The sequence below is a fragment of the Pomacea canaliculata genome, linkage group LG4 (genome assembly GCF_003073045.1).
Source record: "Pomacea canaliculata isolate SZHN2017 linkage group LG4, ASM307304v1, whole genome shotgun sequence".
Lineage (NCBI taxonomy): Eukaryota > Metazoa > Mollusca > Gastropoda > Architaenioglossa > Ampullariidae > Pomacea > Pomacea canaliculata.
Genome location: NC_037593.1, coordinates 11126554 through 11139857, shown reverse-complemented (window position 1 = coordinate 11139857; position 13304 = coordinate 11126554). Strand labels below are relative to the sequence as shown.

At 40.0% G+C, this 13304-nt stretch overlaps 2 protein-coding genes across 2 annotated transcripts; one reads left to right on the top strand and one right to left on the bottom strand.

Annotated features, from left to right (window-relative positions):
• The first annotated feature begins 370 nt into the window (after positions 1-370).
• Positions 371-7258, top strand: LOC112561439. Its single transcript, XM_025233942.1, has 5 exons — positions 371-736; positions 3610-3850; positions 4059-4310; positions 4818-5004; positions 6278-7258. The coding sequence occupies exons 2-5, from the start codon at positions 3664-3666 to the stop codon at positions 6357-6359; spliced, it is 708 nt and encodes a 235-aa protein (XP_025089727.1). The 5' UTR covers positions 371-736; positions 3610-3663; the 3' UTR covers positions 6360-7258.
• Positions 7259-7306: 48 nt separating this feature from the next.
• Positions 7307-11005, bottom strand: LOC112561440 (biogenesis of lysosome-related organelles complex 1 subunit 5-like). Its single transcript, XM_025233943.1, has 5 exons — positions 10898-11005; positions 10272-10354; positions 9288-9417; positions 9053-9108; positions 7307-8743 (listed from the first exon to the last, which is right to left on the bottom strand). Exons 1-5 carry the CDS (start codon positions 10920-10922, stop codon positions 8522-8524), a joined length of 516 nt encoding a protein of 171 aa, XP_025089728.1. The 5' UTR covers positions 10923-11005; the 3' UTR covers positions 7307-8521.
• Positions 11006-13304: the final 2299 nt, after the last annotated feature.

Genomic DNA, 13304 nt, shown 5'->3' with positions numbered 1-13304 from the left:
GGTCAGTGTGTCAAAAGACACGCAACATATGTTAACAACTAACTATTCCACCCTCACCCAGAGTTTCACTCTAAAGCGCTTGTCCACTCGTAATTATCCCCCCTTCTTTTTTTTTCTCTCTCTCTCTATCTCACACACACTTCCTCACATATTCTGATAGTTCTCTTTCTCTCACACACACACACACATTGGGAGCTAAGTGCGTGATTGCGTTATGTAAGCAAGATACAAAATAAAACAGAGTGAAAAGAAAGGGTGGATAGAGAGAGAAAGATACTGAGAGAAAGAGATGTATAGAGAAAGAAAGAGGTGAAAAGAAGTAGACGATACCTCAAGTATTGCGAATTGTAATATGACGACACCACAAGTATTACGTATTGTAATATGACGACACGTCAAGTATTACGTATTGTAATATGACGACACCACAAGTATTACGTATTGTAATATGACGACACCACAAGTATTACGTATTGTAGTATGACGTTTTTCAACTCTTCTCTACTGATACCACCGGAAGTGGCCCACTCCCCACCCCGACTCCCGCCCCACACCACGTGCTGTCGACCGTTGCTATGACATCCTGCATGCACAAAGCCGCGCCTTTGTCTGGGTGACGTCACGCCTCGCCAGTGTCCTTTGTTTGAAGCTAAAATATCCTGCGAGCAGTTAGTGAACGTGCTGGTCTGTCGCACCTGAGGGGACGTGTTGTCAACCTGTCTGGCTCAAGACAAAGGTAAATGATGTATGCATTATCTCTTATCACTGTAATTAGTGCCAGACTGGTCTCGCTGTACCACTCACAGCAGTCACAGTCAGTGTAAGAACCTGAGGCACCTGAAAGCTGTGGATAATTAACTCATTCGATGACAACATGTTCAGTTCAGCGCTTCGAGTATCTACAATGAGTAGGAATGGTAGGTAAATTTTTGCCCAGGTGAAGCCAACTACAGGGGGCCTAAGACAATGAAGTTTATACAGAGCCAGGACTCACCTTAAAGAATATCCTCATCTCCACAAGGAATCCGAGACTGCAATCTTCAGATGATCTGGTCCACAAACAAATGGACATCAACCTGCTGTCGATGTTTTAAATATTTGCAAGGCTTTAGCCAGTTCTAGGTCTAGTTCAGTTGCTGGTGTATAAACTTGTCTTATCAAGCTGAATGAGTTTGAAGTTGAAGGCAAACGAACAGGCTGGCTTCAGACTGTTAAACAGATCTTTAACTGTTGCATCTTGATAGAAAACGTCTACTACACCAGCGAGATCTCGACTACAACTTCATCGACTTAAAAAAAAATTTGACAGAGTGTGGCACGATGGTATTTAGCATGTGGCGTAAACATTCAGCATCGAAGAGGGTTTCCATCCAAGTCATCGAACCGTAGTATAAGAGCTCAACGAACGTAGTACTGCTCGAAAGTAAAACGAGAGGAGGTTTTTCAGATGACGTTGATCTGATGGCGGTACCAACAATTAGCTGAAAGAGTTTGCCAGCACATAGACAGTGCGTACGCATATAGAATGGAGGCTGGCACTGGCAATGTGCAGCTTGAAGAGGTGGATAGTTGTAAATACTTGGGAGACATCCTTCTGCAAGGACAGCACTACACTTTCGGGCGTCCACATCAGGATTACAAAAGCGACATTTCAATGGCCAGGTTGGTCATCATCATCTTCAGGTATGAATATGAAGTACTCCAAAGGTCCCATTCTGCTGTACAAACGTCCAGTGGCATATTTCCCAATAAGCGAGGTATAAACAAGAGGCCAAGCGGCTGACCCCGAGAAGAGGGAACGTCTCCTACACTTCGCGACCCAGAGACCATAAGGTCATGAGATTACATGATCATTACCTTGATCTTTGTGGTCTTTATAGGAGGAGAGGGAGAATTTGGCGCATACAGCAGCTGACAAGGTGACCTGTGATGTGTTTGTTCCCTGATATTTTCAGGGAACCTGTTTTTCTTCCTCTGTTGACCAAACGCTCCTTGAAAACGGCGTTTGCCGTGTCATGGCAACTCACACCATTTCAACGTTGCAGCGACATATTTCTCCAGAAAAATAATTCAAAATCGTAAATTTACCGGCAGAGCAAACGAAGTTTTGCAAACTTTGTAAATCCTTAGCGGCAACATATCTTTCAAACCAGTTACTGAACGCGAGACACAGTGACCCAGAGTTGAAGAACCTCGATCATCACGTGTTACATAGTCGTAGGTCACGACGCTGGTTAACGAAGTCTTGACAACGAAAGGTTTAAGAGACTTTATATGTTTCGCCGAGTACAGGAGAGTGGCATGAAGTGGAATATGTCGCCATATCGTCGGATTTACTGTACAGAGGGCTCTTGTTAAGATGACAAACCTGTCGTCCTCGTCAGCTGTAACAGAGACAGTGCCTCCTTGTTCTGCCAACTTTATGTTCTCGTTAAACCCAGTATATTCTTCACATTACAGATTATGGAGTATAAACTTTGAATTAAAAAAAACTGCGCTTGTTAGGTTACGTTTTAAAGTTTGTAAATTGTAGCAATACATGTAGCAAACGATCACACCAATGAAGAAACGTGTACCGAGTTCAGCAGGCGGATCGAGTTGGTATTCATGTCGCGCCCTCAGCTACAGACTCTTCGCTTCACAAAGACTGAGAGACCGTCACGTTTATCATTGTTATTTATAAAGTCAATGTTTTTTTCTTTCTCTAGAGGTTTAGGGTAAGTCAGTCTCGATCCGCCAACTGCATGAACTGGCGACACGAATGCCCCATCAGTAGAAATCACATCATCCGTGGTGGGATCTGGGTTATAGGCGTGAGCTGAAGGTCGACCCAGGCCATCAGTAAACGTCGTAAGTGTCGCTGAGACGTGACTAGGACGTGACACCGGAGGAAGCGATGCGAGGACTGCTGCTTATTGTGACGTCTCAGTCTGTTGGAGGCCGAGTCCCACACGTCACATACACGAGTGTCCGTAGACTTTGAAACAAGTCTTCCAAACCGGAAAAGGGGGGGAGTCCACGTAAAGTGTATTCCAGACACAAGAAGCAAACGAATTCAAATTGTATTCCCCTACACTCCCCACTAGCGCAGCAACGATCCATGTCAGGAAGGACTACCGTAAAATTTATGAATTAATTGCCCTTTCCTAACGCCGTGTGCAACAGTGTTTGGGACGAGAAATATAATTCTGCGCCTTATTTTTTTTTCGACAAGAATGATAAATCACCAATATTATGAAGTCTCTCACACACACACACGGTGATAAGGGCAAGCAAAGGGAGGCTCTGTTGAGAAATGCTTGTAAAAATCCATCAATATCAATTCATCATCATCATCGTCATCATCATCAAGAACAACAAGTGTATTGAGTACAGTACAAATTATTTCATGAACAATATGAATTAACGCTCTGTTCTCGAGTACGGAAACATCCCCATGCACAGAGAAGACATCAAAAGCTGTGACATGAAGACCTCCAGTGGCAGAGCTGGGGTCACATGGTAATAAGACATTTGTGGCGTCACGGTGATGGCTTCTCTTTGTGCATGGGAATGTTTGTAAGCCTGCATCTCGAAAACTAAGGACAGGGATGTTCCCTCACATTTTAGGACCTGTCCGACAGCTGAGCAGGATTGCGCAACGACCGGGATCTGAAGAGCCTGATGGCAGAAGTCGTATTCAGATCAGCCTTGACCTTATGGTCAGTATTTGCGACCCTCTTGCTGCTTTCTGTTGAGGTAAAAAGTCAAGTCTTCGATACCCTTGACCTGGCCAGTCCTTTCGGCACCTTTCCTGCCCCCGACAGGACCTCGGTGCCTACGAGCTGTCCGAGCGAAGTGGACATCGCAGGTAGGTTACTGAGTTATTTTATTATTTTTATCATTATTGTTGTTAAGATATTGGTCATCAGACAACATCTGGACTTGCATCTCATTCGGCGAATTACAGTAAATGCCAAAAGGCTGAGAAAGAATACGAGTCGGGGATAATATTTTCAAGGACCATTGCCGTCAGTCAGGCCGATAGGCTAATGATGACGATGATGATTTTTCGACAGGGGGCTACAACATGGAAGTAGACCTTCAGACGGGCAAAGTAACCAATGGCGACAGTCATATTAAAGTTATGGAAGAAGTCAATATGATTTCGGAAAACTGTGACCTTCCAATCGTGTTAAACATCACGTTTGACCCCTTTGATAACACAAACATCAACATGACCCATAAACGGCTGCTGGTGGATCTGTGGTTCGCCGAGACACAGGGCTGGTTGTTTCACATCGGAGATTCTCAGTCCAACGATGGCAACAGTGAGTGTTTTCCTTCTAATTACATATCAGCTTTAATTTACTTCTGATAAGGAAAGTAACAGTAAGTGTTTGTTTTGTTTGTTTTTTTTGTTTTTTTGTTGTTTTTTTTTTTGTGTCTAATTATACAAGAAATATGTATATGCTCTTTTTCTTGTATTTTTTTGTTCCTTGCCGTTCCCTATTTCGTTTTATTTCCAATGTCAATTCGTCTATATTTCTTTATTTGTTTTCTTTATTTATTTCCTTCTTTTCTATTTTCTTTTATTTTTTCTTTTCCTCCGTTTATTCTTCTTTTTTGGTATTTTTTCCTTCTTTTTTGTTTTCTATATTCTTTCATTTTCCTTTCTTGTGTTTTATTTCTTTCGTTATTTTTGTCTCTCGTTTTTCCATACCCTTTTGTATTTTCTCCACAATATTTATTCTATCCTTCTTTCTTCCTTATCACCTCCCCCCTTTTTCTCTCTATTTTTTAACGCCCTCCACTTCATTCTGCTCCTTGTGTTTCAGTGGGTGACGCCGGCCACCAGGTTCACAATGCTGAGCTTCACGGTCACAACACTCTCTTCACCATCTACGGAAGCAACGACGACAAAGGACGGGAATCAGGGATCATCTTCGAGAAGAATCAACTTTTATACAAAGCGACTGACGCTCATCGTGGAAAACGAGCAAGTTGTCTGGAACAACTACGCAGGTAGCTGAAACATTCGTTCATTCGTTCGTTCATTCATTCACCTCTTGTCCGGTCGAAGGACCGCTTTGATGGTCAGCCAGAGATAGCTGGACAGATGCAACAGCTAACGAAGCTGATCATTTTGGTCTGTCTTGGAGATGCCTGGAAAGTTCTGTCCTGCATGATATGACCAGTCTATTCTTGATGACCTCTAGCCAGTTTTTTTTTCCCCCTGTCCGTCTCGGCGTCGACTACTACACTCTGAAGGACGATCTTGGAATGTCGTGTCTGGTCATATGGACAAAAAAATACTTTTGTATCTTCACTATTGCCAGAAAAGGGTTACTGGGGGCCAGTGCTTTTCCAATTTAGAAATGGGCATGGGTCCCAAAGACAGCTCCAAATCCAGTCCACAAGGGGGTTCTCCAAGAGCCGGGCATGAAGGCTGAGATTTTGTCTTTACTAGTTATCAAATGTCATGTGTGAGTAAAAGATGACACCTGGGGTAAAGGTCACAATGACATTGATATGTATATAGCTGTACTTTTTCTTGCTGCTTTTTGATGGGCCTGTCATTTATCTTTTTTAAGCGGGGGCTAAAACGACAGTTATAACCGAGGGTCTGAAAATCCCCAGCAGCTTTAACCGAGCGTGAAACCTTGAAGTTTTTGGATGGGAAATCCTACTTCGTGCCTCGTCGATCAGATAGTCTGGCTAGACAGCCACTCCCACAACGATGCCTTCAAGAGGAAGTAATGTTGATGTGATGAATTGGGCGAGGAGGCGGGTGAAGTAGCGGTGATCAATGTAGAGTTTGAATCAGAGGATCATGTTTGTATCTACTACTCCCTAATTAAGATTCAGTTCGTGTTGGAATACATATAAACAGCCTTCAGTCGAGCTTTCGGTAGATGTGGTAGATGATCGTATTTTCACAAGACATCGCGAGGAAAAGAATAGAATGTGACTTTTCCTCTATGTCTCCATGTTTCGTTATGTCACCGAGGACATTAGCTGTTGACAGAGTATATGCATTTCTTCTGTTGTCAGGTGTTTCATGGACTATAGTGTCAGTGTTCCCACTTTTGGATTTTTTTTTTTACAAGAAGACAAAGAAAAGGCCTCATGCTAATTCTAATTGAGACTTTCTTGACAATATGAATTAGGGTGGTTTGTTGTTGTTGTTGTTGTTGTTGTTGTTGTTGTTGTTGATATAGGTGTTGGAACTCAAGGCACGCACACACACATACACATGCTTTCACGCGATGATAACAGAATCGTTTTTTTTTTTCAGGATACTTTGGCCTGGCACGCAGTCCCCGCTTGTTTGCTCTCAACGGACAGCCGGACAAAAAGAAAGGCGGTGTCAACTTTAATATCTACATGGGGCTCAACAGACTGGTGGGTGCACCCCACGCACAAGGCATGGGGCTGTGCCGGGCAGCCTTTAGATGGCTTCCCTCTCAAACGTGACTGCTTTGATCCCATGGATTGCTGTAGTAGTGTCTTTTCCCCTGCAGACGGTGGGATGCCTTCATCGTCTGTAGATGCCTGTTTCCTTTCAGACCGTGGAATCTGTCATTAGTAATTTCCGTCTCCCTGTGGAGTCCATTGACACTGGCAGACTTTGTTCCCTTTCAGACAGTGGACTTCAAAGGGGTTACATGGACCTGTATTTCAAGTTTAATCTTCAGCAGATGTGAAAACTCGACAAGCAATAAGTCATCATCAGGCGTGCAATACAGAAGAAAAAATAACGAGAACAAGGTCTTTTTGTGGACTCTGAAAGTCAGCTAACATTAATGATGTGAACACCTGAACAGATCTGAATAAAGGAAACCGGGCATCTAACGTATCTAGTATGACAAGTGAATTTTCCTCTCACTAGGACTTTCCCAGTTTTTGTCATGGAACCAAATGAAGGATAGCACCGCGTAATTCTGTGCACTTGTTCCACGCTTTTCTTTTGAGTGATCACCTTTACATGAAAACTCTTCTCATTGGTCTAGACAGCTTTGTCTTGCCCATCGCTTCAGTCTAAGCACTTAATGTTTGAGCACACAAAACTTTCTAGAAACAAGTTTTGCGATAAGTCTGTGCATGTACGTTTTATTTGACCTATGTTGGGCATATCAGCCATTACTTACATTGGCACAAAAATGAACGTCAATAAAAATTGGGGTTTGTTGCATCCCATGCCCAGCAATCTTTACAGCTAAAACCCTTGTTTTGCGTATGGTTGAATGATCAAATAAAAACATGCATGCACTTAAAACTTCTTTTGTTTTTCTTTCTTTACAGTCTCTGGGGAAGTCAAATGACATCCATTCAAACCTTTATTCCTTTTCTAGGAACATAACCATGAACATAGCATCAAAATACATAAACGTTCATATAAATCCTTTACTATAAAGTAAGTTGTAGATGTACATTCTCCCTCTGTTTTCTCCATTTCAAATTTATTCTATCTCTTAGTAAAGTCTTAAATAACCGAAAAAAAAAAAAGTTTGTCTTCTGAACAAAATAAAGCAGAGTGTAGCAATATATAGTGAAGATGAACAGGTTGGATGGGACTTGAAAGCTATGCAAAACTGCATGATTACCCAGTCCTCAAACTCGTCAGGAATATTCCTGTACTGTTCGGGCCATGGATGATGTTTGGCTGGTGTATGTTATCCCAGAATATTTTTATTTTCTTAGTTTTAAGATGTTACTAACTATTCCAAATGGAAAAATACTCCATAGAAATTTCAACGTACATGTATAATGCATAACAACTTGACACAAAATGAAGAAATTTGTTATAATTTGAGAAAGTGAATGAGTAAGACAGAGAGGGGAGGAAGGGAGCAAGCCCAAGTGAGCAAGTTCCTTGGCTGCTAGCATCACTGCATTTTCCATCTCCCCCTTCACTCAAAATGTCATGCCTCCTCTGCTGAATATGAACTTAACCTTTAAAGTGAGGGAAGAGACATCAACAGTACAAGTGTTTCACTACTTTGGTACAATGACACTGTCAATATATTAAAAACAAAGATCTAAAGTTGAAAATAAAATCACAGCTGGACTGTGGCACAAATCAACCAGGATGAAGCCATGTACCCTGGCTAGTAACAAAATAATCAACAGTCTATTATTTCCAAAAAGATGAAATGAATCATCTTTTATATACATATTTATACATTCCCAATTTCTTTTAGGACACACCAGATATCATGTATCAAATATTCATAATCTGTCATGCTGACATCTACAGCATGGAGTAAGAGTGTACAGTATCCTGCACTTGCCTGCATGCATGAGAGACCTAATTAGAAAGGCAACAGATTAACTGATGGAACATGATCATTTCAGATTCTCTTACACATATGAATGCATGTTCACTTACTGCTCTGCTTCTGATAAGAATTTTTCAGAATGCTGAAGTATGGGATTGTCTTCTTTCTTTTCGCGTACTCTGCAGTCCCTTAGAATTGCCTCTAATTTGGTTCAGTAAATGTTTTCTGTGGTCATTATCACAAGTTGTTAGTTAACGGGGCTAACTGAACTCCTTTCCAAGAGCCATAAACTTGTAGTATGTTTGGCTTGAGAACGGCACACCCTTCTCCAGTTGATCATTGAGGTCGTCGTAGCTGCTGTTGAAAAGCTTGATGTTCTCATCAAACTGCTGGTCAATACGTGCACTGCGAAAACACTGCTGTTGCATAAACTGTTCAAAAGCCTGTTGCCGAGCTTCCCGTTGGGTCTCTAAAAACTGAGACTGTACGACAAAGAAACAAAACAAAATTATGTGCAGAGAAACCACAAACGTTTACCCTGCCCCTCTCTATATTATTATTTACTCTTTTAGATACTATTTATTTAGCTACAAAATTCCTTCACTTAAGAAACAAACATAAAACAAATACCAAAAGAGCTCTAAAACACATGGCTGTACATTCCTGAGATGAATTTTGACTGTTTCATAAAATAAACATAGCTGAGAAAAGACAATCTGAGCTGACAACTTTCTCTGACCATAATAATAAAGTAAAACGGGACATAACAATAATAAAGCTGCAATTCTCACTTTTCTGGTTTCTTGCCTTGCTAGAATATGTTGACAGGTAGCCGCAGCAGCCCCTACTGTAAAGGAATAAATATGGTGTTAATTATGTTTCAATCCAATTAAGTGAAGTGGTCCAAGTCTACAAACAGGCTTACAATGAAGGGCTGCACATCAAAAACTAAGGATGAAGATGATGAAGACAAGGAAAGTAAAAAGACGAACAAAAAAATAGGTAGCATAAATTTCTCATATGTACCTTTCTCTGCAATGACCTTTAGATTATCACTAAAAACAGTATCTGTTTCTGGAAGAACATGATCTTTTGCGTTAGTGACAATCTCCAGCACACGATCCAGACGCAATTTTTCCCTGTCACCCCGTTTCTCCTGTTTCGGAAAATAACAATCAATCATAAATGTCTAAGTGTGTGTGTGTGTGCAGACACAATCACAGGTTAATATGGTGAAACACATCTGTGCATATAATCAAGTCACAATGTGACAGTATATTTATGCATACACATTTCTATTAAAAGAACCATGAATTTTACAATGTGACTGAATATATCAGCTTATTCTCTTGTTTGTATCATGCCAGAGATAAAGACTCTTTAATTAATTAATGAACAATTTTGTGCTGGTTCAAACTAACTAGAATAATCAGTGATGCTTTCGACATTGTCTAGTCCATACAGCGATGGTGTAACCAATTACTGCAACTGAGATGCTCTGTGACAACATAGAACGGATTCACAACCAAGTCATCATCTTTACAAATGCTTTGTCAGCAAGAACAAGGAACTGATTGCTTTTGTGCTTGTTGAACAGTCTTACAGTGGATTCATTCACCTGCAACACCCCTGTTGACGACTAACCTGGTCTTTTTTACTGAGGACGGACAACAGTTAACGCCAAGTGCTCCTTTTACAGCAGTCAAGACCAATTTTGTAGGGAGAGGGAATAAGAAGTGATCATGACAATGACAATTCTTTATTTACGAGAGGAAAATAAGCAAGAAAATTTCTTTTTAAATATCAGCTTATTCTCTTTTTTCTTGTGCTTGTCCAACCACATAAATTAAGTGTGGAAACATCTTATGCTGACATATCACTGAAAGAAAAGATCTTCAGATCTCTAAGGTGTCTACAGCACAAAGCAGACTTTGTCAGTGCCTCTGGAATTATTGTCTGGGTGTTTAAAGTCTTAAAGTTATTTTACTTTTTGATAAATTAAATTCATACCTCAAACTCCTTAGCAAAGAAGTTTGCATGACCTTGGAATGCTGGTCTGTGATCAAAAAGTCTGGCATGAATTCGGCAAATGTCTACACAGAAAATTACATGTTACACAAGCATATAGACACTATAACAGTTTCATTCAAAATATGTAAATCATTTAATGACGTTCTTTAAAGTCTACCATCCATGAAATAGCTTAAAGCGGTAGCTTTTGGCTATATATATGCCACTCACATTATTGATATCTACGCTGATTCTGTTTTTAAGGGATTTTTGGTGGGGGAGATGGTTTTGTTTTTACTTTTTGTTATGCCGTCATTCACTTAATAAACAATGAGATGAGAACTACGTAAAAGTAAAAATCCTAAATCTAAAAAGGCAGGGAGGTCTGAAATAAAGTTACACATTTTAAACCATATATTTTACATAATGTTTCAGTTTAAAACTACTTATAGATCCTTCGTAGTCATAGCTAGATTTGTTAATTCATATCACTCAGTTCAGTTCGTAAGCCGATGAATCCAAGACTAAAAAAAAAAAAAAAAGCAAGACTACGATGTTAACAAGTTACAATCATGATAAAACCATGTAGTTTTAAGAGACACATGCATGTGTATTTTCTTTCATACCTTTAAAAATGGTTTCACACGACATTTTGATGTGTTGCTGTTATCAAGACGGCAGAAGACGCTCGTCAGCTGACATACTAAAAGACGCCTTTTTCAGCAGAAGAGTCTCTTATGCGTGATTACTCCTTATACGACTTCGTTCTTGTCATTTGGGTATACAAACCGCAGACGGCTAAGAATATTGGCGGTTTTTTTGCTATTAAAAAAATCAAGCACTATGAGGTTCTGTGACACTTTTATAAACAGAAAAATTAAAGGGCTGGCATGACTGGTTGGTGTATGATTAGGTTGGATTCGTGATTAAAAGTTTGGGCTAAGGCTAGCATTGTTTTGCTTGTTGTTCTGCTTTACTGCAATTTCATGGTGTATGCCTTGGCTTTCTTAACATATCATTATCCACCCTTTGGCTAACTGCACACTGTCCTGACAATTACCTTCTGTACCTCCCAGCATGAAAGGGGATACCCCTTTCCATTTATCTGTTCTACATTTCTTTTCCATAGTTTGTTTCTGTTTACTGTTGTGATGCCTTCTTATTTCCACTAAACTCTTTTTTGTGTACATGGCTTGTGGTTTAAGTGTAAACATGTATAGTTTATTCATTGTTGCTCCTTTGAGGAGCATAGGGCCGCAACAACACCTCGCCAGCGGATCTGGTTTTGGGCAGCACCCCTCCCCCTTCAGCTGGGCCCATGTGGTTCCGATGTCCTTTGCCTCGCACTCTACTGTTCTTTTCCAAGTCTGCTTTGGTATAAACATGTATGCATGGTGATAAAAAATATGGAATACACAGTTTAAATGCATGGTAACATAGTTTAAATACTTTATTTTCCCCTGATTTGTTTTTTTGGCAATTTATAAATTACATAGATATAAAATCATGCTCTCTTGCTCAATTTTTGCTGCTCTAGGTTTCAGCTGAGGAGAGAAAACTTCATAAAACCTTGCATACATCTCAACGATTAGGAAAACGTATCGAATGTACTGATAACCTGTTCATCACAAATTCATAAATGTAATGAACAGCAACATTTTATATACAGTGCTGATCATGTCATGAAACATGACAGTTTAGGACAGCAAGGTCCACTGAAGTTTTAGGACATTAAAGCCAACATTCACAGGTGCAAACATATGCCACTGTGACAACATGTTTTCAAGTATTTCTTTTCCTCTCTCTTTGGTCTTCTGTTGAGAGATATATATTTGATCTGAGAAAATGCACTGCACGTCACAAGTTCTGCAAAGAACAGTTATGGTTTAGTTTAATATAGTCTCAGGTTTGCTTGGTTGGTATTTCTGGGATTTTGATGGATATAATATCACTTGTTCGAAGCATGGCATGTGGAATAACTCCCATTGGAGTAGAAAGATCGGTGACTTGCAACTGCTGGAACTCCACATCTGACGGGCCTAAAAGACAAGATACTTTTGTCTTTTCATGCATCTTGATGCAAGCAGGCATTCCAGTCAGCACTCCCAACATTCTCAAAAATCTTTCTCGAAGAAATGTCCTCTGTTCTTGCTTGAACTCATTGGAAGAAGATTCCTGAGAGACATACAGATCATGTATGTTAAACTGAAAAATACCTTAAGGTTAACAGTGTAAGCACTTTACCTCACAAAAACTCACAATTATTATACTGCTCTTATGAGTTATAGAAAACAAGTATTTTCACTGAATCAGCTGTCTACGTTTCAAGTAAAAAGTGAAAGTTAAACATGAAACTGCTCAAACTGTAAAAACAGCAACTTTGTCAGCTGACACTGTCAGGAAAGAGGTTGGGGGTTACATTAACTGTTTTTACATTGATCACAATGTAAAGCAATACTCAGATGTGAGGGCAACAAGAACTTCGCTTTGCTGGTATATTGAAGAACGATTTAAACTTTACAATGTACGAGCTGAGTAAAACATGAAATAATGTTGCTTTCCCTAATATGGTCTAAACAAATATAATAACCTTGTTTCAAGAAAACTATAAACGGCCATAATAAAAATGTGTATTTAATAATCTGTTTAATATATATATATTTTAAATTCATCGGTGTTGTATGTACACGCGCGTGTGTGTGTGTAATAAAGAACAAACACATGAAGAGTCGTCAAGCCACTCAAGTAAGAATTAAGTGTAAACGCAAAATATAAACCTTTCCGCGACTGTACACTGAAACATTCGATTTCACTAAAAGTATACATCGCATACAGTGAAAAAGACTTACCATTTACTTCAAATAATTTGGACCAACTATGTTTCGATGTTGAGCGCACCAGAGATCTGTGTAGCTAAACAACGAATCTCAATTCGGACCTCGCTTATCTTTACAGAAAATTAGAGACGTCGAGCCACTGCCATTGGGCCAGTTGCTTCCCTGCGCTCTAGGTCCAGCCAATGGTAATCGTTCA

Coding starts and splice junctions, on each gene's coding strand:
- LOC112561439 (XM_025233942.1), top strand. CDS start 3,664: ATGGCAGAAGTCGTATTCAGATCAGCCTTGACCTTATGGTCAGTATTT. Junction 3,851..4,058: donor GAGCGAAGTGGACATCGCAG/GTAGGTTACTGA, acceptor ATTTTTCGACAG/GGGGCTACAACATGGAAGTA. Junction 5,005..6,277: donor TGTCTGGAACAACTACGCAG/GTAGCTGAAACA, acceptor TTTTTTTTTCAG/GATACTTTGGCCTGGCACGC.
- LOC112561440 (XM_025233943.1), bottom strand. CDS start 10,922: ATGTCGTGTGAAACCATTTTTAAAG. Junction 10,355..10,897: donor GTGTGAAACCATTTTTAAAG/GTATGAAAGAAA, acceptor TTTTCTGTGTAG/ACATTTGCCGAATTCATGCC. Junction 8,744..9,052: donor CAAGGCAAGAAACCAGAAAA/GTGAGAATTGCA, acceptor TTTGTCGTACAG/TCTCAGTTTTTAGAGACCCA.